General features: G+C 40.5%; 1 protein-coding gene across 5 annotated transcripts in view; it reads right to left on the bottom strand.

Annotated features, from left to right (window-relative positions):
* Positions 1-20604, bottom strand: part of SULF1 (sulfatase 1) — a 125860-nt gene that overhangs the window by 27572 nt on the left and 77684 nt on the right. For all 5 annotated transcript variants that reach the window (XM_052788260.1, XM_052788259.1, XM_052788261.1 and 2 more), the window contains 7 exons: positions 19341-19492; positions 17141-17310; positions 7030-7180; positions 5872-6047; positions 5179-5307; positions 4861-4917; positions 3736-3865 (listed from right to left, as the gene is read on the bottom strand). In XM_052788260.1, the coding sequence (XP_052644220.1) occupies positions 3736-3865; positions 4861-4917; positions 5179-5307; positions 5872-6047; positions 7030-7180; positions 17141-17310; positions 19341-19492 (965 nt within the window). The remainder of the gene's footprint in view (positions 1-3735; positions 3866-4860; positions 4918-5178; positions 5308-5871; positions 6048-7029; positions 7181-17140; positions 17311-19340; positions 19493-20604) is intronic.

Raw genomic sequence — 20604 nt, 5'->3', positions numbered from 1 at the left:
GGTCCCAACCCGAATGCAGCACTCCAGCTGCAGCCCACGAGCACCAAGGAGAGGCGAGTACTCACTTCCCATGACCTGTTGTTAGCTGTGCTCTTGCTAATGCAGCTCAGCAGGCGCGGTCCTCTTCTCCGCAAGGGCTCACTGCTGGCCCAACTTAATGACCGGCTGCACATAACTCAAAAGTGAACATATCCATGCAGTTGTGCACATCTCATTTCTGGTATGTTCTCAAGGAGGTGAGTGAACTTTTGGAAACTGCCCTCCCATAACGGGGATTATGAAAAAATACCAAGGGGATGGTGCTCTACAATAAAAGCGATGCAATCTGTCAATGGTGCTAAAAAATTTAAATTAAAAAAAATCATGGTGAAAGTAGCTTAACTCAATTTTGCATATGCATTTTATAACTAGGTTTTTCTTAATGAAACAAAACTTTTTTGGTTTTGGTAACCCAAAGCCTTGCTGATTTGCAGCTAAATGTAATCTATAATCTAAATTTCCCATCTCTTTTTGGCAAACAGTCATTTAGAACTTTAAAAATTATGGAATAATTATATCAATTACACAGACGTTTAATATTTTCTCTTTTTTTTCCATTTTTAAAGTTTACCTACTTTTGGATAGACATTGGACATATAGAAAAAATTGAAATTTTGAAAATTTTAATTTAAAAAAGTGTCTTTATTATGCCAGGTTCTTTTTTTTTTTCCTTTTTAAAAAAAATTTTTTTATTTAGAGGTTATGTATTAAATAGAAAGTAAGCTGAAGCAATTATTTTCCTGAGTACCACATCCTTGGAGATTTTGGAACTAGCAGCTCTCAGGATCACACCCCATTTTAATACAGGAAAACCAAATTTTCTTCTTTTTCAACCTCCAGTTGTGTTCTCCATTTCAAATGAACTAGGCACTGACTAAAATAAATTAAAATGAAGAACAAGCTCTAAATGTACTGGACAGTACATTGGTGTGTGAATTCCCCCCCAAATATTCTGAGTTCCAGACATTTAGCAGCAACTTCCCACAGAGCAGTAATTTCATTATTTAAAAATCTGTCAGCAATCACTCATTCTGTGAAGGCAATTTTAATTTAAGTGACGTTAACTGCAACTGATTAGAGTAAATGTAGGAAGTATTATAAACCATCATAATTAAAATGAAGATTTTTTCCTATATATGCACCTGTGTAATTGAAATTAAAGATACTAATCTCAAAAGATAAGACAAAGTTAAGACCCACATAACAATATTTCCTCTTTCTATTTTCCAAGAGGTATAAAATGACGAGGGGAAATCTGCTGGAGGAACCTCATATTAAACTATGATGCCTTATATTGCACATTGGAAACCATCTGGGCTAAAGTAAAATTATTTGGCCTATGAACTTTAATTTTCTTTACCAACTTTTCTACATGGAAAAAATCCCACGGACACTTATTTCACACTGCAATGCCTCACTGAAGTTCATATTATTCCAGTGTCGCTCTTTAAGTTCACACCCTTGCTATTCCATGTTGACTTCTCTGTGAGCACTGCATGTAGTCCATCCCTAAGAGACAAACTGCCCTTGCTTCTCACAGCTGGTGCGCTAGCGAACAGGGCAGGAGAAGTGGGCCCCTGCATCACGGGCTGAATGAACCCAGAGGATGCGTTACCACCCCTCGGGATGCTCTGTCTGATGGGGGGCTTCTGTAGGCACGTTTAACTTCGGCATCCCTGCAGGAAGCCTTCAGGATGTTCAAAGGATCAGGGACAACTTTGGTCTCTTTCTTTAAGAAAATAATTTATGTACACCAATGGCTAGGTCTGAAAATTGGTCTTAAAACGGTCAGTTCAGCCCTGTCCTTCGTTCAGCCGTGAGGGTTGGCTGCTGGGCTCTGTGGGGCCAACATATCTTCTGCATTTAAAGGACTGTGATATGAGTTTGTAGGTGGGAGAGCCTCTATCAAACACCACTGCTCTCGTAAGCTCCTTGCTGGCTCAAGGCCTTCTCCCTCCACGCTTTGATCAAATGGGATTCACCAGTATAGGATGGAAAGACAAGTCTACCATAGTGGGCTGGGAACAGGGCTGTGAGCCATGTTTCCTATGGCTTCAGGTGTGATATCTGGTCAGGACACTTAACCTTTTCTATTCACATGTGGAAAAGTAAAGTTATCCCAAACCTGGATTTTGGCATAAGAGGTAATAAATATAAGAAATAATTGCAAAGAAAATATTTTGGTATTTTAAAACTAAACATTTTAGCGTCTAACAGTCTAAATGACTCCATTGATCTCCTTTAGTTTTTATAAAAATGTTCAGTTTTTCAAATTTAATCTCTGTTTACAATGGCAGTGTTTGAACTCCTGAAAACTTTGCCCTTGGGTGAGACTGCGATATTGTGTATATCCCTTCAAAAGTGGCCGTGTTTAAGGAGCATGTGTGAGGTGAGAGCTGTGGCAGAGGATCTGATCAAGGATGTGCCAGCCAAAACATATTCCAGTCCAATCTGGGATTAACCAAGATTTACTATAACACTACGCTCTAATGAACGAGAAGGGGAAAGGTAGGGACGGAGCATTTCTGTAAGTGAGCGAGCTCTCCCCAGTGCCCTCCAGTTTGCTGTGCAGAGCTCTACCTGCCCTGGGCGAAGCACCATGGGTGGCTGCAGATGGAAGCGGAGCACAGTGAAGGCTTTATGCCCCCGTTCAAAACAGTTTACCGATATTTCAGAGCCAGGCCTACGGCTGGCTGCGGTGGTCTGAGCAAACATCTGAGGGAAAGGCGCAAGCGCCTGCCTGGGAGAAATTGCCTCACACTCCTCCGGGGAGGTGTGTGTGGATGGGGATGGAGGGGCAGGACGGCAGGGAGGGTCTGAGCCGCTGTCTGGGGCCCCCAGCATGTGCCTGGTTGGAGGTGGTGTTGGGGGGAAGGCATTCAGCTCCCTTCCACATCTCCCTGGTAAATATGTTACTGTAGGTATAGCATTAATTCAGAACGGATTGAAAAGAATTTGAAGGCAGACTCACTTTTTCTTAATTTAGCTCCCTCCCTGTATACGCACTACAGAGCTGCAGGTGTGAGCATACTAGTCAGGGGTGCAGTAACTTCTGGTTTTATGAGCAGGCAATTAGACCTTTCTATGAGAGTCAGGCATTATACTGAAATCATTAAGGTTACGAGAAGAAAAAGTAACGCTTGGGTATGGATATCACTGTCTGAATCCTTACAGTGACCTTAAAGAGCAAGCATTTCTGAGCAAGGGAACCCTTCTATTAAAGGTGTTTCAATAAATAATAAAGCTTGATGATTACCAAGTGTGTTGTCCAGTTGTTCATCCCAGCAAATGAAATCATGGAGGACTAACCAGGTTGCTTCAGTAATTCTGAATTAGCCCAGTGAGTGCAAGCTTTCACTGTCCAAAAAGATCTCTCCCTTATTCATAATTATCATTCAATTATCTTGCATATTTAGCAATACACTGAATTAAAGAAAAAGTAGTCATCTAATATTACATTTAAGCATGAGAATTTTACCATAAGCCCTGTACTGAGACAGCAAACTGAGGACCAGCCCTCCAACACCTTAAACTGGACCGTTGCTTAGAGCAATTTGCTTCTGGTTTTCTTTGCTCTGGAGATATTCAGAGTAATGGTCTATTCTAAATGTCATATTCTTCAAATTCTTTTGACCCACAGTGAAAAACAGGTATTTCCCTGTGGCACATAGAAGACTGCAGTTGTTTGTGGCTTACCTGTCCTGGTTGTTCACAGGCTGTCTGGTACCTTGCTTGTTGGCATAATTCTTTTACTCTCTCATATTTTGGTAGTTGATTAGACTGCTGAGTGTTTTTGTTTGGTTCCTCTTTCTTGCGTAGAAATTTGCTTAAAAAAAAAAATTGAATATTTTAGACACATTCTTCTAAAATCTGGAGATGAGGAATTCAACTAGAAAAGCAAAGCTACCTGAAGACTTAATGTCTTCTCAGGGAAAAAAAATCCCCATGTGTCTGTTACTGACCTTCAGTGTAGGTCATGTAGTGAATAAAAGGCTCAGGTGATTTGCTGGAAATTACCCAAAGAGAAATAAGGGCTGCTGAAAGATGTCTAACGGATACAGTTCAGCACCATTCATACATAAACGTATGTTCTTTCACAAAGCAAAACACACTGAAGCATACTCGCCTGGCTGAAAAGCCCAGCTGAAGACACTACAGGGCTTCCATACTCGTTCAGCTATACCTTATATATTACAGTGTGACTTATATGCACTGTTTTGCACTACATCACACAGGATTTCTATAACCTGTAAAGCCATAAAGTGCCACGAGGAAATTGCTGTAAAATTTTTACCCAGAGAAAATTTTCACAGCAGTAATTGGCAAGGTGAGAGGGTGTAAAGAAGTATCAGCGAAAAGAAGAGCAGTTGTAGTCATAAATCTCATTTACACATAAGCCTTTTCTTTGTTCTTAGAACAAAAATGAAGAATGCTTCCAATATGTGATGGAAAATACATAATCAGTTGATAAGAGGATTCTGCATAGCTGGATTTGAAGCAGAGGTTTTGGTAAGAAAATGAGTCAGATGATGACAGAAGTGTGCACCAGTACAATGTTAGAGAAAGAGGAGGTACAGGCTAGGAGAGTCACCAGAAAAGCATGCTTTCAAATTTCTTCAGAGGTAGGGATTTGGGGGCACAGCAGCTTGCAAAGCCAGTGGTGGGAAACTAGGAAACAAGTCAGGCCTGTAAGTTTGCTTGCGAAATTTACTACTTCGCTGACTCTAAAAAGGAAGAGGAGGGAGCAGAAAGGAAAGCATGTACAAGAGAGTGTTCCCAGCAGACAGGCTCTCCCCAAACTCTCTCACCCCTAATAATTACCCTCTTTCCACCAGAAATGTGTCACGCCAAATTTTGGTCTTCTTGTTTGTTCGAAACCTGAAAGCAAAATAATAATATTTACTGCTGGCACCTATGTATAGCACTGCTAGTGTTAACAATTTATTTTTCAAAAAACACCTCTCTACTTATATATACCTGCAATTTTATAGATGTGCTATTTAAGAGACTCTTCAAATGTGAAAGCTGTGGTCCTTGGCATGACACAGCTCATTTTCACAGAATCTCTTTTTCCATTCAGTTGTTGATTTACTCAGGTGTTTGCTTCTGAACTGGCTAAAAAAAAATGCTGGGACCCACCTGTTTCCTGGTCTCTCCAAGTCCAGAAGCTTTAGGACAGATTTGCCATCCATATCTGGAGGCGCGTCAAGTCCTGCTATATCCAGAATTGTTGGAGCGAGATCAATATTCAGAACTATCTGAGGCACCCTGCAAATCAACAGAAAAGGTCATGGTTGTCATGTGTTCGATATGTAACTCTTCACATTTTCTTGGAAATAGAATGGTAATTAATGTTTATCAGGGCTTTGAAGATGTAAAGCTCTACAGAAGTGCTAAGTTTAGAAAATCTCCTTTGAAGTCTACAACTCAGAACGACAGGCCAGTACTGCAGACTGTCATCACAAAGAAAAAGCTAAGCACAATAAAACAAGGAGGTGCAGTAGCCACACTACTCTTACCTCCTTGACAATGAGGGCATGACGCCATCCATTCTGCTAAACCAGAAGGTGAGCAGTAAAGGTGAGCACCTACTTTTCAAAAGCAAAGTCCAAAGCCTAACTGTACAGGACTATGCATTATACAATTGTCTCATCTGCATTACAACTTATTAATAATATGCAAAATGAAAGAAGTGCCTCTTAATAAGACTCATTGCTCTGCAATAATAGGGCATCCTTTATGAAATGAAACTAGACAGAGGGATAATTACATGCTCTTAGAAACATTTTACATTAGGTTCAACAGCTGTGCTAGAGACATAAGAGAACGTACACTGATCCCGGCTCTACACTTGGACCACGAATAAAGAAAGGAACTCGAATATCAAAGTCATATGGCATTGACTTCCCCTTGACCAGTCCAAACTGCCCGATATGGTAACCATGGTCAGCAGTGTAAATAATGTAGGTATTCTCCAGTTCTCCCATCTCTGCAAGCATTTGGTATAACTGCAACACAGCATAGGAAAAACTCTGAATTAAATGTAGCAAAACATGTTTTGTGCATAATCATGTATAAATACCATTTTACTCCCTTAAGTTCACAGAACCAAACATGACATCAGTGAGGCTGTTGAAACAGACATTCTGGGGATGGACATTTTTACATCTTGTCTTTATTGTGCTGCTAAAAAATTCAACTTACAAGTTAAATTTCATATTTGACAGAGGGGAAAATTAAACAGGTCCAGAAAATTAAACAGCACAATATGGTACTACTAATGTAGTTGCATTAGTATGTCCAAAAGTCATTGTGTACCCAAACACAGCTTGGGAAAAAAGTCTGCTACAGCTTTATAGCAAATGGTACTCAGATTTGATTTACTGTGTTAGTCTACAACTTTCTCATTCCTTACAGTTGTGGGCTTGGGAAAAGGCTGTAAATTTTTATTAAAGTTTAAAGAAATCTCTCTGGGGGAAGATCTTTGGTCATGGTGCTTGATTTTTTAACAAAAAGTCATGCAAAGTACACCTAATAGTTCATGTATCACGTTACCTATAATTAGCTGTACACTGCATTGCCTAACTTCTGCAAACACTAGCAGAGTGACACCTGAGTTGCTGTGATTTGCCAATTCCCAGATTTCAGCTGAAGGATGAACTGTGAAGGGAGTGTGTGAAATGAATAGAAGTTGTCATGTGCGCACCTGTATCTATCCATGTGTACATGCAGGTGATGCATCTTCTGTTAATACCAGGCTTTATATTAGGCCTAGTGACTTTTCCCTTTAAAAAAGCAATTAAAAGAAGCAAGCGAGGAGCTTGGCACTGTTGCAGAAAACCAGAATTCATTTCTACTGGGGATATGTGGAGTAACTCTTTGTAGCCCAAGGGTTTTCCCCAGGCTGTGGTTGGTGAAGGTAAAGAAAGTATTAATTTAATTTTGTTACCAACTAATAAGATTGTATTCACAGTAGTTTCTTGAACTCACTCTTTCCATAGAGTCGTCAACTGACATCAGGGTCTGAAGTCTTTTGCGCTGCAAGACGTTTGTAAACTCCATGTGGATGGGCAGCATGGGCCCCGTGTACTGCATGATCCAGTGCTTATCCATGTTTGGTGCATAGTTATAGCTGGGAGTGCTGGGAGGAAAAGAAAGGATCTGAAAAGTTGTGCAGCATCACAGGCATTGGAGGAAGGTGGGGACTCCTCTAACACAGGAATAGCCAACAAACAGTTAAATCACATATTTCATGTGGCAGCTGGTATTTCTAATGTCAAATATCAACAAACATCACTTCAGTGGCTTCCAAGCTTCATTGGTTCATATATCACTTCCTAAACATTTTTTAACCTCTTGCTTTCTGAGCTTTCTTTCAGGCTTAAAGACCACTACCAGATCCATGTTAATATTTGGGATATGCTGAAACATATTTCTCAAAAGAATCTAGTTGTTAAAAATGCTTATCTGAATGATGCATCCCATAAAGATAAGTAGAAAAATGAAGAAAGTCAGAGACCAAAGATGAGTACTTCCCCTTAGTATTAATGTAAATTGCCCTGATGCTTCCAGTAGGGAAATTACCTTTATATTAGCACAAGTTAAATGAAACTCACAAGAAAGATATTTTCCTGTGGGATAAAGGAATTTAGTAGTCAATACTAAGGTAAGAACAGTAACACTAGTGTTACCAGAGTCCACATTTTAATTGGAGACCATTTTTGAGAATTTAGGTAGAATTTGAGAGGTACGTATGTTTCTAGTACATACAGCTAGTTTTGACTAACCCACTTAACCATTAGCCTCAAGGGAAAACAGAAGTGAGACAATGGTATCACAGGATTTGTGAACCTTTGATTGAGATTAAGAAGTATGGAAAGGTTAGCTCCCTGCTAAGTGAAGACAAACATAAACTAGAATTCCTTTTCTGCTGGAAATTCTTTTATTTCAGCTTGAAAAGTCAAAATTTTTGACATTTCCCATGGTTGAAGTCTGATTTTTAAAAGCAATGTTTATACTATCACAAAATTAATGAAATTGAGCCCAGGAGCACAACCATCCAGGTTGTTGGCTGGCCAGCAGCCAACAAGATGGATCGATGGAGCCCTAGACCTTGAAGAAGCACTCTGTCTTAGGAGTTTTGGTCAGCTATCAGGTATTAGGCACATTGACAGAAAAGAAGGATACTTCCAGTGCAAACTTTCCTCGGTTTCTTTGGAAGTTTGTCAGACGACATGTTTTCCCGGGAAAGAGCCGAGTTTTGATTAATCAGCATTTTCCAGCAAAACCCTGCTTTTTTTCAGCGGACTCCTGAGTGCCCCTGCCACGAAGGGATGAGGTGGCTGTGAGCCACGCTCAGCCGGCAGCGCCATGACAGCCTGCCGCTGTGCCAGGAAGGAAAGCCAGCTGCTAAAGCAGGCTCAGGTCTCATGTTCCCAGGCCATTGTCAGAAGCCTCCTCCACATAATGGATAGTCTTTAAAAGCAGCACTCAAGGGTTTAGCAGGGTGGTTAAACCCTTTCACAGACACTTTCCAAATGCATTTTGCATTTTCTGGGTGAGAAATGCAGTAGGCAGAGAGTGAGCAGAATTTTCCTCCCAGACAATTCAAGGAACAGGACCTTCTGTGAAATATCCAATGCCGGTGGCTGATGGAGAAACGTGAAATGGGGATCCAAAGTGGAAGGGAAAGAGTACTAGGGAAGAGACAGAAAGGAACCCAAAAACCCCACAACTTGTCTGTGTTCCCTGCATACGCTTCTTTGTTGTACCTTGCAGAAATCCACCAGAATGGCACTGCTTGCCAGGCACAAGACCTGACATTGCCCTCAGATCTGTCTACCTTTTGGGGGGGTAAAAAATCCCAAAACAAACGCAACAGAGGTGAATTCTGGGGAGAATATTGCTGATTTCTGAAAACCTTTCCAAGTAGACAGACCTCTTCCCTGTCAGTGATAACTGTTTATCACAACATTTTTTTCTTAAGCAGTTGGAGATATCAACTAAATGTTCAGCTGTTATAAGCCCTTGAAAGTCATCATGGCACAGTCTGTCACTGTTTCTATTCTTCCATTTTTGGGAACGGCTTTGCTCTGTATTGACAAGTACTGCTGTAAAGTAACACTAACATCTACATTTCCTTGATTACTCTTAGCACTGGGAATATAAGGTTGAAGATATGTACCGTGTTTTCTATTGCCTCCTCTCAGTGATAGACGCTATCTTTTCTTGAGCACATTTGTTCATCCATGATCAGCAGACAGTGCCAGGTACCCCATTATTTTCAGGTTGTCCATGGCCTCTAAGTCTGGCAAGGAGCTACTGCTCACAGGCCTGTTGGTCTTTGCTGGGCTGCCCCTGAACTTCTCAGATGCTGCCCCAGAGTGCTGTAAGGAGCAGTTTCTGATTTCAAGGCCATTCTTGCCAGTTGATCAGCAAATAGTAAAGCACTTAAACTTCTGAATGTGTGCCCAGAGGCTGACTGAGAGTTCATTTTACATGTTACAAAAATAGATAGCATGAAAAAGTGCTTCCCTTCATGTAGGTCTGTTCTAAAATGACCAGCAATATACTACATGAATATTAAATATGTAGAGAGGGTAAGGATTGAGAGAGCAAATGATTACTCTACTAAAAAGGTATAGTATTTGTCATTCGTGTAGGGTATACTAGCTTGGGCAAATCTAGAACGCTCAGTTGCTCGCTTACATTTGTCCAACACATACTATGCAGAACTTACTACACAGAGACTTCTTGGCACTCCGTGACAGGTCTCTTCTGGCACTGGGCAGGGCACTGGAAGACGTCAGGTTCATAAAGTTTCAGATTGATACCCACAGTTTAACTAACAAAAAAATCCCAAATACTTAAGAATATGTCATGGTTTAACCCCAGCCAGCAACTAAACACCACGCAGCCGCTCACTCACTCCCCCCCACCCAGTGGGATGGGGGAGAAAATCAGGAAAAAGAAGCAAAACCCGTGGGTTGAGATAAGAACGGTTTAATAGAACAGAAAAGAAGAAACTAATAATGATAATGATAACACTAATAAAATGACAACAGTAATAATGAAAGGATTGGAATGTACAAATGATGCGCAGTGCAATTGCTCACCACCCGCCGACCGACACCCAGCCAGTCCCCCGAGCGGCGATTCCCTGCCCCCACTTCCCAGTTCCTATACTCGATGGGACGTCCCATGGTATGGAATACACCGTTGGCCAGTGTGGGTCAGGTGCCCTGGCTGTGTCCTGTGCCAACTTCTTGTGCCCCTCCAGCTTTCTCGCTGGCTGGGCATGAGAAGCTGAAAAATCCTTGACTTTAGTCTAAACACTACTGAGCAACAACTGAAGACATCAGTGTTATCAACATTCTTCACATACTGAACTCAAAACATAGCACTGTACCAGCTACTAGGAAGACAGTTAACTCTATCCCAGCTGAAACCAGGACAGAATAACAAACGCTGAACCCAGTCAGGCACTTTTCCGTAAACACATACTCAGAATGAGAACATTAATTCACCCTGAAATTTCATAATCATTCACCTATGTGAATGAATTTACAGAGAAATCATCCCATTGTTTATGCACATTTGCAAAAGCCAAAAGAGTAAATTAGTATTAGCTTTCCCTAGACTTAGATTACATTCTCCTCAGGAAAGGAATGACTTGTGGTTTGGGTTCTGTTAGTGCTTAATACCTCTGCATCAGTGTGCATTGTTTTGTTCATGCACCATCATGGAAATTGTATTCACTGTCTATTTACCACCTGTTAAACTGCAACAGAAAAACCCACAGTGGTGGTGATAAAGTATAAAGGAGTAAATATCTATAAGTACTAGTGCACTTTTCTCTTTGAAGAAAGATTTACCATGAAATCTATAATTTATTTATCTGTAAGCATCAGTTCAAATAGATACTTAAAGTTACATTGAGAGGAAAGGAATATATTAGCATTCAGCTTTGTGGCCTGAATCCAAAAGGCCTCAATAACCTCCACTTACATGAACAATCAGCATTTCATATCACATATTTTAATTACTCTTACTGACAACCTATTTACTATATTTGTATATTTATTTGAACTTCAAAATAGAGAATGTAACTTATTTGGCTTCTAAGGTACTACAATAACTTTAAGTTAGATTAAGTTAATAAATAAAAAAACCCCACCAACCCAAAACATGCTTGTACTTGAGGACCTATTGAAATGGAGTCCTCAAATAGCAAGTCATTCAGAAATGAATTACACTGCCTTCTACTAGTAACTGAATGGTTTTTGGTGTGATATTCAATGAAACAAATGGAATACAGCCCTTCTGCAAATCATTATTACAAAAAGATATTTTACAGGTTAAGAAAAGAATGGGAGATTCAGCTTGGCTAATGCTGTTTACACAGTTGTGGTATCTGTGTGGAAAAGAAATAAAGCAGAGTACAGCATGTTTTAAGAGCTCCCAGAATTCAGTGCAACCCTAAATTAACGTTTGTTTTCTAAAAATTTGATATCTAAAAACATATACATGTCCGTTACAGATGGGTTAATGTGGAAAGAAACAAGCATGTTTACAAACATTTGTTCATTTGCTCATACTAAAAATCTGCATTTGCCTTTATTTACGATCTCCTAATTCCCTCCTGTTTCTATTCAACAAAAGAAAATTATGTTCACAAAAATACTGCCTAAAAATGTTGGTTTTGAATAATTCCATGGAGTTCTTGGGGGTTTTTATCCCAAAAGTCTTTGGCTAATCTTCTGTTTAGATTGGGAGTCCTCCAGTTACTGAAAATAATACAGTACTTATATGCCCCAGGAACATTTTCGCTTCATAAAAATAAAAGTCAATATTTTAAAATAATACCTATGGTAAAACTCGTTGTGAAAAATGAATAGTTTCTGTACAAAGTTAACACCTATATTTTTCTTTGAAATATGATTAGCAAACATTGCATAAGTGGTCATGTTTCTTCAGAAAAAGTGTAAATAAACAAAGGAAGCAAATCCTTTGTTTCAAGGGAAAGTAGACTTCCAGGTTTAGACACTGTTCTTGGAAAGCAGGAAGCCTAGGTTCTGCCCAAAATTAAAAGTCAAAAAACTATGACCAGTGGCGTGGTCAAGTATTAATGTGAAGTTGAATTTCACCATTCTGGGTCACTTTCACTGCCTTTTAAAAGAGGAATCTCTTAAACCCAGGGATATTTATATATCTGGGGATGTGAGGTATGAAAGTTTCACTCCTGAAGTATAACACAACTGCTGTATTTCAGAACAAAGAAGAAAATAAAGTTGTCACCCGTTAAAAATAACACCTTTTTATTTTGGGAAAAAATCTTTGTTGCTGCTGCAGAAGTTAATTGGGTAACTAAAATCTTACCTCATTTCTATATCACACTATTTCTTCTAGTCCTGTTCAAAGTCACACTTGCAATGACATGTGTGATGATTTTGATCATTTATCTCTAAGTCAGGAGTCCAAGCAGGCCTCAGGCACCTCAGCGACAAGACACACTGACATGTCAAGATTTATTACTGATGCAAATGTATGAGCCCACTCTAATAGGTAAGTGTCCACATTACAAGAAATACCATTGTAACCGGCAGATGTTTGAGATTCAGCCTCAGTGAAGGCACCCTGAATGCAGCCATCTCACACCCCAAATTCACAGTTAAGACTGCTCTAGGGATCAGGAGCTGCAACAGCATTGTTTTTCATGCTTCACTACTGCAAGCACACAGCTACTGCCAGACCTGGTCGTTCAGCACCTTTCATACTATCTTTAAATGGAAATTTAAAGGTCTGTCTTTCATATCATCTACCTTTTCTCACATTACTTTGGGAAACTTTCCAATCTCTTCCCAGATAACATTGCTCGCTGCTCCTCCTAAGATATTTAGCCTGGCAATAGTATTGCTTCCAGGTAACCATAAAATCTGGTTGTCAGTCCTCCTGCCAGCCCAAGGGTCTTTAACTCAGCACAGCCAGCAGCGTTTTGCAAAAAATTTCCATTTTTCTACATTCTTCAGTAAATCTGTCTCCTGCAGATTTTTGCTTCTAATGTTTGTTTACTTCACAGCTTATAAACAGCTTAGGTCCAATTCACAGTTCCCCTAAGACTGGTTCATACTGGAAGGTAAAGGGAAGTTAAAGTGCCAGAGGCCCTGAGCATAACTGAAAATTCAGGCTTTCATTAGAGCATCCTTTGAGTCAAAGCTTTCCTGCTCAGCTGTCTGATGGAACAAGATTCCCCTGTAACAGCTGCCAAGGACACCGAGAGAGCCTTCTCTTGTGTCATAACTTCATCTTTAACGGCAACATTTCCAAATGTCTAGCAACCTCTCTCCCCAATAGATGATGTTCATTGCCACAGCAAAGATCTATATATTGCTTTCATCTAGTACATCTTCTCCAGTCCCATTTTCTTCCACAGAAATAACTTCTGGGCATAGCTAGAATACATGCATTAGTATAATTTATTTTCAGAAAATATATCACTCATTATGGTGATAGCAGCCAGCATAAACTTTCAGAAATATTTTTAGGTGTCAGAAATAGAACATATTTTAAGGAGAGGAGAGGTGGGAGAGTGGGAGGAAGAATGGACACTTAAAAACAATAGAGAGTGTCTGCTGCTTCCAGTATGATATAACCTGTGTTTCATTTAAACTGGAGCTAATAAGAATTAGCAGGGATCACTCAAAATTAATGATTAAACAGTTGTCCTTGTAAGATGTTTCATGCCACTCCAGTAGGCTGTTTGTGCTGAGGAGGCCAGGGCTGTAAGGTAATGGTGGTATGTAATTCTTCCTTTTTGGCTTTGATGGGTTTTTAATAAATCTTATGGACTTCGTTGTTGCATTCATTTGATTTTCTTCCGTCCATGTTGTTAAGTGGGGAAATGAGACCGACACCCACGCTTGAGGGCAGAAGTCTCCCTGAACTGGAGTATTTCCTGTCATAGCTGCTCGCCCCTTCAGATGTGTAAGTGGAAAACTTCTAAACAAACTTTCGGTTTGTGTTTTTTTTAAATTTATAAAGGCAGTATTTCAATCAAATGACAGGCACTTTACCAGCAAAGAAATGTCATGTAATTTAAGGGTCTGCTTCAGCTGCTGTCCTTTTAAGCAAAACTTCCCCTCACATGTGGTTGACAGGCTATCTTAATCCTTGGTTTGTAGGTATAACCTTCCATCTCAGTTTGTAAAGCCAGCAAGCAGCTTTTGACCTGATTTCCCTTCTTTGTTGGAGGTAGGCGTTACAGTAACATGATATAGCAACTACATTTTTAAAAACAAAATCCAAGGTCAGATGGCTGTCACCCAAGGTCAGAAAGAAAGAGATTCAAATGGTGCTTGACCACCAAGGAAGAAAACCTAAGGGTTAAACGTTCAAATTACACAAACCTTGGCAGGAGGGATTTTATTGTTCTTATATTGTTTTCACAGGGAGCACCAAATATTTCTGTGAGAACTGAACTTCTTATGTCTTTTAGACCATGTTGCTAATATTTTTGCTAGAGAAATCAGTTATTTGGAGGCTTCAGCCACCTGAATTGGCTGTTTATCTTCAATTTGTCTCATTTCTTAGTCTGCAGATTGAACTCTAACACATGCAGTCAGTCAGTGCAATAAGAAACACAAAACAACCCAGCAAGGATCTCTTGAGGTCACTAGAGAAAAAACTCTTTGCAAGAAGGTTGCCAAGAAATCAGCAACACCAGAAGACAAGAAGAGGCACAGCTGAGTCTCATATTCTGGGCTGTCCCACAAATAGCCTAGCAGAGCAAGGTATTTAGACCCCAGGAGTCCATGCAAATAAAAATTCATTTACACAAGTACTAAAATGAAACTAAGCCTGCAAACAGATAACCGGGATCTTCGCTTTGCAGGTAACATGCAACTTGTATAAAGTGGAGAGGCGGTTAAAATTTTGGAGACTAACTAAACCCATTGGTTCTAGCAGCACAAGCTAGAAAACAAGGAGGCTGAAAACACCAAGCAGTAGAAAGTGTCAGGAGCATGATAAACCAATGCAAGTTCCTACAAGCCCTCTTTCATCAGAAGGCAGTGAGCATGGAGCCTAAAATGAGTTCCTTTGGCCTGGGGAGAGGTAGGGTGAGATACAATGATTCAGTGCTTTTCTTCCAGACACAGTCCCCACAGCTAAGCGGAAACAGTTTGAATCCTACCCTCCTGTATGATGGATAGTCCCCCAGTAGACAGGATGGCTTGCCTGAGGCCAGGCAATCTGTGCCGCTAAACGGGAAGCAATCTGTTGAACAGAGCGAGAACAAGTAGATATAACTCTCTTGCTATGAAAAGGGGTGATTGAAAGAAGACATTGGAGAGGTCCATTAAATTTGATGTAGTGACTGTTCATTATTCTTCACAGTATGGGAAGTAGGGGACACCAGTGGCATGGGCAAGGTCCAGGTTTAGAAGGAAAGAAAAGGCAGTCCTTTGTCCCCGATGCACAGGGTAACACTGTGAACTTGTCGCCACAATATGGTGGGGCTGCCACCATGGTTCGAAAGAGATCAGACCCATGCAAAGAGAATGGGGCACAGTGGCCTGGATGCTTCACCTAAACTGGTGATTTTCAGAAGCTAGAAAAACAGGGAAAAGGAATCTCTCTTGGCTTGTTTTTTTTCCCCCTAAGCATTCCCCGCTGCTTTCTGCTGGAGCACATAATTCAGGATACTGAGTTAGAAAATTCTTTCATACAACCCAATATGACAGGTTTTATGTGTTCATGTCTATCTTATTTTACCTTTAGGACATAAAAAGGTGATAATAATTCTTCAGGATGATTACTTGAGAACAAATTTCAATTGAATATTTATAAACTAAAATCTCAATCTCTTCGCTTCTGTATCCAGGTAGAAATTACCCTGAATATCTAAGTAACTATGAAACATTGCTGACTGGTTGCATTACTTGCAAAGTCAAGTCTCAGGAATGTGGGATCATTGAGAATATAGGATAAGAAAAATATAGTTAAGAATGTAAGGTCAGGGAAAGTGGCATATGTAGAAAGTAGCAGCTACTAAGAGGATAAAAAAAATACAAACTAACAAATATTTAACCATGAGCCATGAACAGCAAATCTATTTCTGGCTCCAGCTGTGAACAATTTATGCATGCAGTTTATGCAGTAACTGCTACTCCTTGCAATTTTAAAGTAGTTAATGTAACTACAAAAAACATCCCTGCGTGTGAGCTACTGCAGAGTGTCCAAAATGCAGTTTGTAGACCAAGAAGCTTTTCCACTGTCTGATGAAGCTGATTCCTCCTCATTTCCAGAGGCCAAATCAAGGTACAATCCAGCTAAAATATTTTGTTAAGTTTTTTTCTGTGTGGAAAGAGGTGCAAAGACATTGTTTAAGCACAAATGGAAAGAGTGGTCTACATGCTCATAGTAGACAGAAGGGCAATGGAAAGCTTCCATAACACCTCACTATGAGGAAAAGGACCCACAATATTCAAGGTACAAAGCAAGATGTGGAATCCAGGACTATCCTCAGATTTTTACCTGAAGTTCGTTTCAGTTCTAGAAACAAAATGAAGAGTTCTTTTTTTTTATTATAGTGTAATTACCAGAAAAGATTAGGCATGTTATTTAAAAATGCAGTCTAATAGGCTATTTTGGGAATCTGCCAGTATCTAGTCTATAAACAAATGGTGCACTCAAAAGCTACAAAAGGGTGGTTTTACTCTCAATGCACTCAGTTAGCTAGAGCCCAGGAAGCGCATATCTCAGAGGAAGACGAAGGAAGTAATATCTTTCCAACAGATCCTGACCTGTGTCTACATATTTTCAGGGTATTGTAAGAAGCTGCCCTTGCAAAGCCAAATACCGACCTTTTAATCTCCCACAACTTCCCAGGAGGAAAAGAGCTTCTCTCTGCTTTAATAATGGTCAGAGCTGTCACTCTCCTGCCCAAAAGGAGCAAGCACAGCAAAAGAAACAAGCAAACATTGACCGCGTACTATGAGTTTCTTATATTTGAATTCTCTGTTCCTGCAATGTCTCCATAAACAAATACCTCACAAGAAGCAGATACAAGGAGCGGGTCTGGCAGCGTGTGATTTTGACTTACATATGCTGTGAAGCGTTGGGATAGAGCTCTGAGAACTGTGGTGCCGAATCCTCGGGGCCATGGGGCGCGGCATGGCTGATGACCATCATTATGGGCCTATGGGGATATATCCTCTTAGACATTCTGAAGTAATTAATGCTCTCATTAGTGATTAGGTCTGTGAAGTAGTCCTGGAACATACGATTAACACAAAGCAAAAGGTACAAAGTGTATGATTAATTAGATCACATACTATCATGTTGTTATGTTATTTTCAAGTCCTCGTTACAGCTCAGATCAGGAAGTAAAAACATACCATCAAAGAGATGTATGATTCCAGGGAGCATAGGGGAGACTGAGCAGTAATTACTTTCTTAAGCAGGCAATGCCACATAAAATGAGACAGTATTTTGCAAATCAGATACAAGAGAAGGCATTAAGTAAATATGATTACCAGATTTTGTAATATAATTCTAAGTAACATTTAAAATGACAGACTATATTGGCAAAGATATGTTTCCTGAATTTCACTGATAAAACACTTCCACGAGGTAATGGCTCCTAACTGCAAGAAATCATTGACTCTTATGTTGGTTTTCTGTTTACATAAACATTTCTTGCATGCTCTTTGTTCAGAGTATACTTTTGCATATGTACAAAGTGGAAGAAAGATACAACAGGCAACGGATTGCAAAAATCTTTATCAAAGAAATTGCAAATGTGAATGCAGGGAGCAGTTGAATTCCTGCAGGCTCTGTTCATTTAATTGTGCAACTTTAAGCAGTGCAGCTGCTGAGATTAAGGTTGTGGCTCACTAATAAACTGGCTTAACCCACAGCCAAGGTGGCAAATGGAAGCCTACAAGGGGAAGGGAGGAAATGGAACTAAGAAAAAAAGATGCAAACTTAAATTAAACCACCTGCCACCTTGGAGTATTCACTGTTGGCCTGGAGGTCTAGTGCGAGCTTCATTGAGAAAGTGCTGAGACAATGTTTGTAATTTCAAGCACTTCCAGGCATGACTAATCATATGTTGTGGATTCGAGGCCCCAAACAGCTGCAAAAGCAGAGCCTGAGGGACAAGGTCTGTGTTGCATGTCAGTGCTGGGACAAGCCAACCAGCTGTGACCTCCTTGCTCGCCCGCTCCCTGTCCCCCCTGCCCCTTCCCCTCTCCGGTAGCACACTCGGAGCACACACGGTAGCCCTGGCTGCTACAATCCCTGCAAGGATATGGAAGAGACAGCGAGTGACCTTTTGGTTTCTAAAATGGGTAGTGAGCGCGAGGCACAAGGGTTGTGATAATTTCTGGGTTTGTGGCCTGTTCAAGTGAAATGCCTGTATGACTGCTCTCCCAAAGCATCCACTCCCCTCCTATTTCCCTATTTATTCTAGCTACATACGCAGGGTGTGTAAGGAATGTATAACTAACCAATATTCTTTATTTTCTTTTTTTTTAGTCTATATAAATATATAATCAGTATCATGTAATTTCTACGGGTGGGGAAATCAGAAACAGGCATTGCGAGCTTCCAATAAAATCTCATTACATGGGTCAGAAACCACAGCTGCAACATCTGTATCATCTTCCGTGAGCTACAGTCTGAGGAAATTCCAGATTGCTTTGTGCAGGCTGGAAAGTCTGCAATCTGCACTCCTAAGCCTTTCCGAGAAACTTCATGGCAGTGGGCAGGTCACCTTGGCATACTTTCCAAACTTTGTCAAGAGCACAAACAAGCTCTGAAGTTTTCCAACGGCTGTGTTCTCGCGCTTATCTATTCTCATAGTCATATCCGGAGTCTGACACCACAGACGCACAGCCTTTTTTTGGTGTGCACTGTATAATGGAAAACAGCATTAACTAAGGTTTCTTATGTGGGTAATAACTGACAACACTCAGCTAACTTTAAAGTTCAGTAGCGCAAGGGGCACAATTATTTTGGGGAAAGGCCTTTATTTGCTACTTGTTTCTGCCACTGAACCATCACTTTTGAGCAGAGAGAGGGAGGGAGGGAGGGAGGGAAGAATCACCAGGCTCCACTGAAGAGCCCTTGGAAACTTTCTTCCGTTGTGCAATTAATATTCTCACGTGGAAATTGATCTGCAATGCCCTGGAGACAAAATGATATCTCAATTTCTTGGTTCTAGTTGGTTAATTAATTAATTATCTGAAAGTTATTTTTATATTGATTAATGATGCAGCATTTATGTGTCTGGAAAATACCTTTGCATAATCAAATCCATGCTTCTCTTTGTTACCATTGCGAGAAATGGTGTAATTATAGAAGCGAGAGTTCTTCACTAATCCAACCCACTCTCTCCACCCAGGAGGGATGTAGCTGCCATTGTATTCATTGAGGTATTTCCCAAAAAAAGCTGTGAAGGTAAAAAAAAAAGAAAAAAAACCACACATACATGAGGCTTTGCAATCCAAGTCTTTTAGTCTGAGTCAAAAGCATGCATGAATGAAGATAAAATGTGTTAGAATGAGTCAGAGTTGCTCTATCAAAAATGTTCCTTTTATACCTTAGAGGGTTTTGAAATTAAAGTAAGTTATTTCCACAGTTTTTATGAGAGTTGAAAGCCTTCGTGACTTTAGGTTTTCTTCTTAATCTTTTGGAATCTAGTGCTCACGTGAAATATTTTCGGGTTTTTTTTAGAATGAATATGTTTCTCTTGGTTTCCACTTGAAAATGGAATAAAAACTCAGTGCCCAGAGGAAACATCTGAGAAACACCTTGTGGTTTTAAGCAAGTCCTGTGATGTTTTGGAGTGTGGCTTCTGAATTTTGAAAGACTGGCCTTGGCAACCTGGCTATGTTTGCTGGTTTGATAAAAGGTCTGGGAAGTCCAGATCTCCATCCCACGGGGCCACATTTGGGTAGAACAAGAGGGAATCCTCACCCTGCTTTGCTGCCACAGCTTCTCTAAGGCAAGACTAATGAAGAAACAAAGACTTGGAGGTCAAGCACCTTTGCCTGGCCTGCCAAACTAAGTGTACTTTTTTTCCATTAGCTCCAGGTGACAAGTCAGAACCTACTCAGACTGAAACTTTCAGCCTTTGCCGTCAGGCCCAGGAGGGTTTGCAGGTGCTCCTGCCAATTCCTCTGGAAGGAAGTAAAAAGAAAAACAATCTCACAATGCAGTGGGCTCCCAGCTCTCTGGGAGTTATGAATCGCTTATGCCAAAGATACACAGACACCAAAAGCTGGCCAACTGGCTTTGGGAGGGAGGATTAACACTGGCATGGCACCCTGGCAAATGCAGCCGCGTTGCTTCTAGGGACAGATGGGTATGGAAGCTCTTTAGCTGCTTGTGTGAGGTCTTTGGCCTGGACAAAAAAGTCAGTTTGGATGGCTCTGCCCTGCTTTTCCACTGCCTGGGAAGTGCAGGGACAAAACACATGACCGGGCCTGCAACTTGGGTTTTCAGGGATTTATTAGCTCGAGCTCAGTCCCAGCAAGTTACTGGGGTGTCTGAGTAACTTCA

This window comes from Harpia harpyja, chromosome 5 (assembly GCF_026419915.1).
Source record: "Harpia harpyja isolate bHarHar1 chromosome 5, bHarHar1 primary haplotype, whole genome shotgun sequence".
NCBI lineage: Eukaryota > Metazoa > Chordata > Aves > Accipitriformes > Accipitridae > Harpia > Harpia harpyja.
The sequence above is the reverse complement of the archived record's forward strand: the minus strand, read 5'-3'. Positions and strand labels throughout refer to the sequence as shown.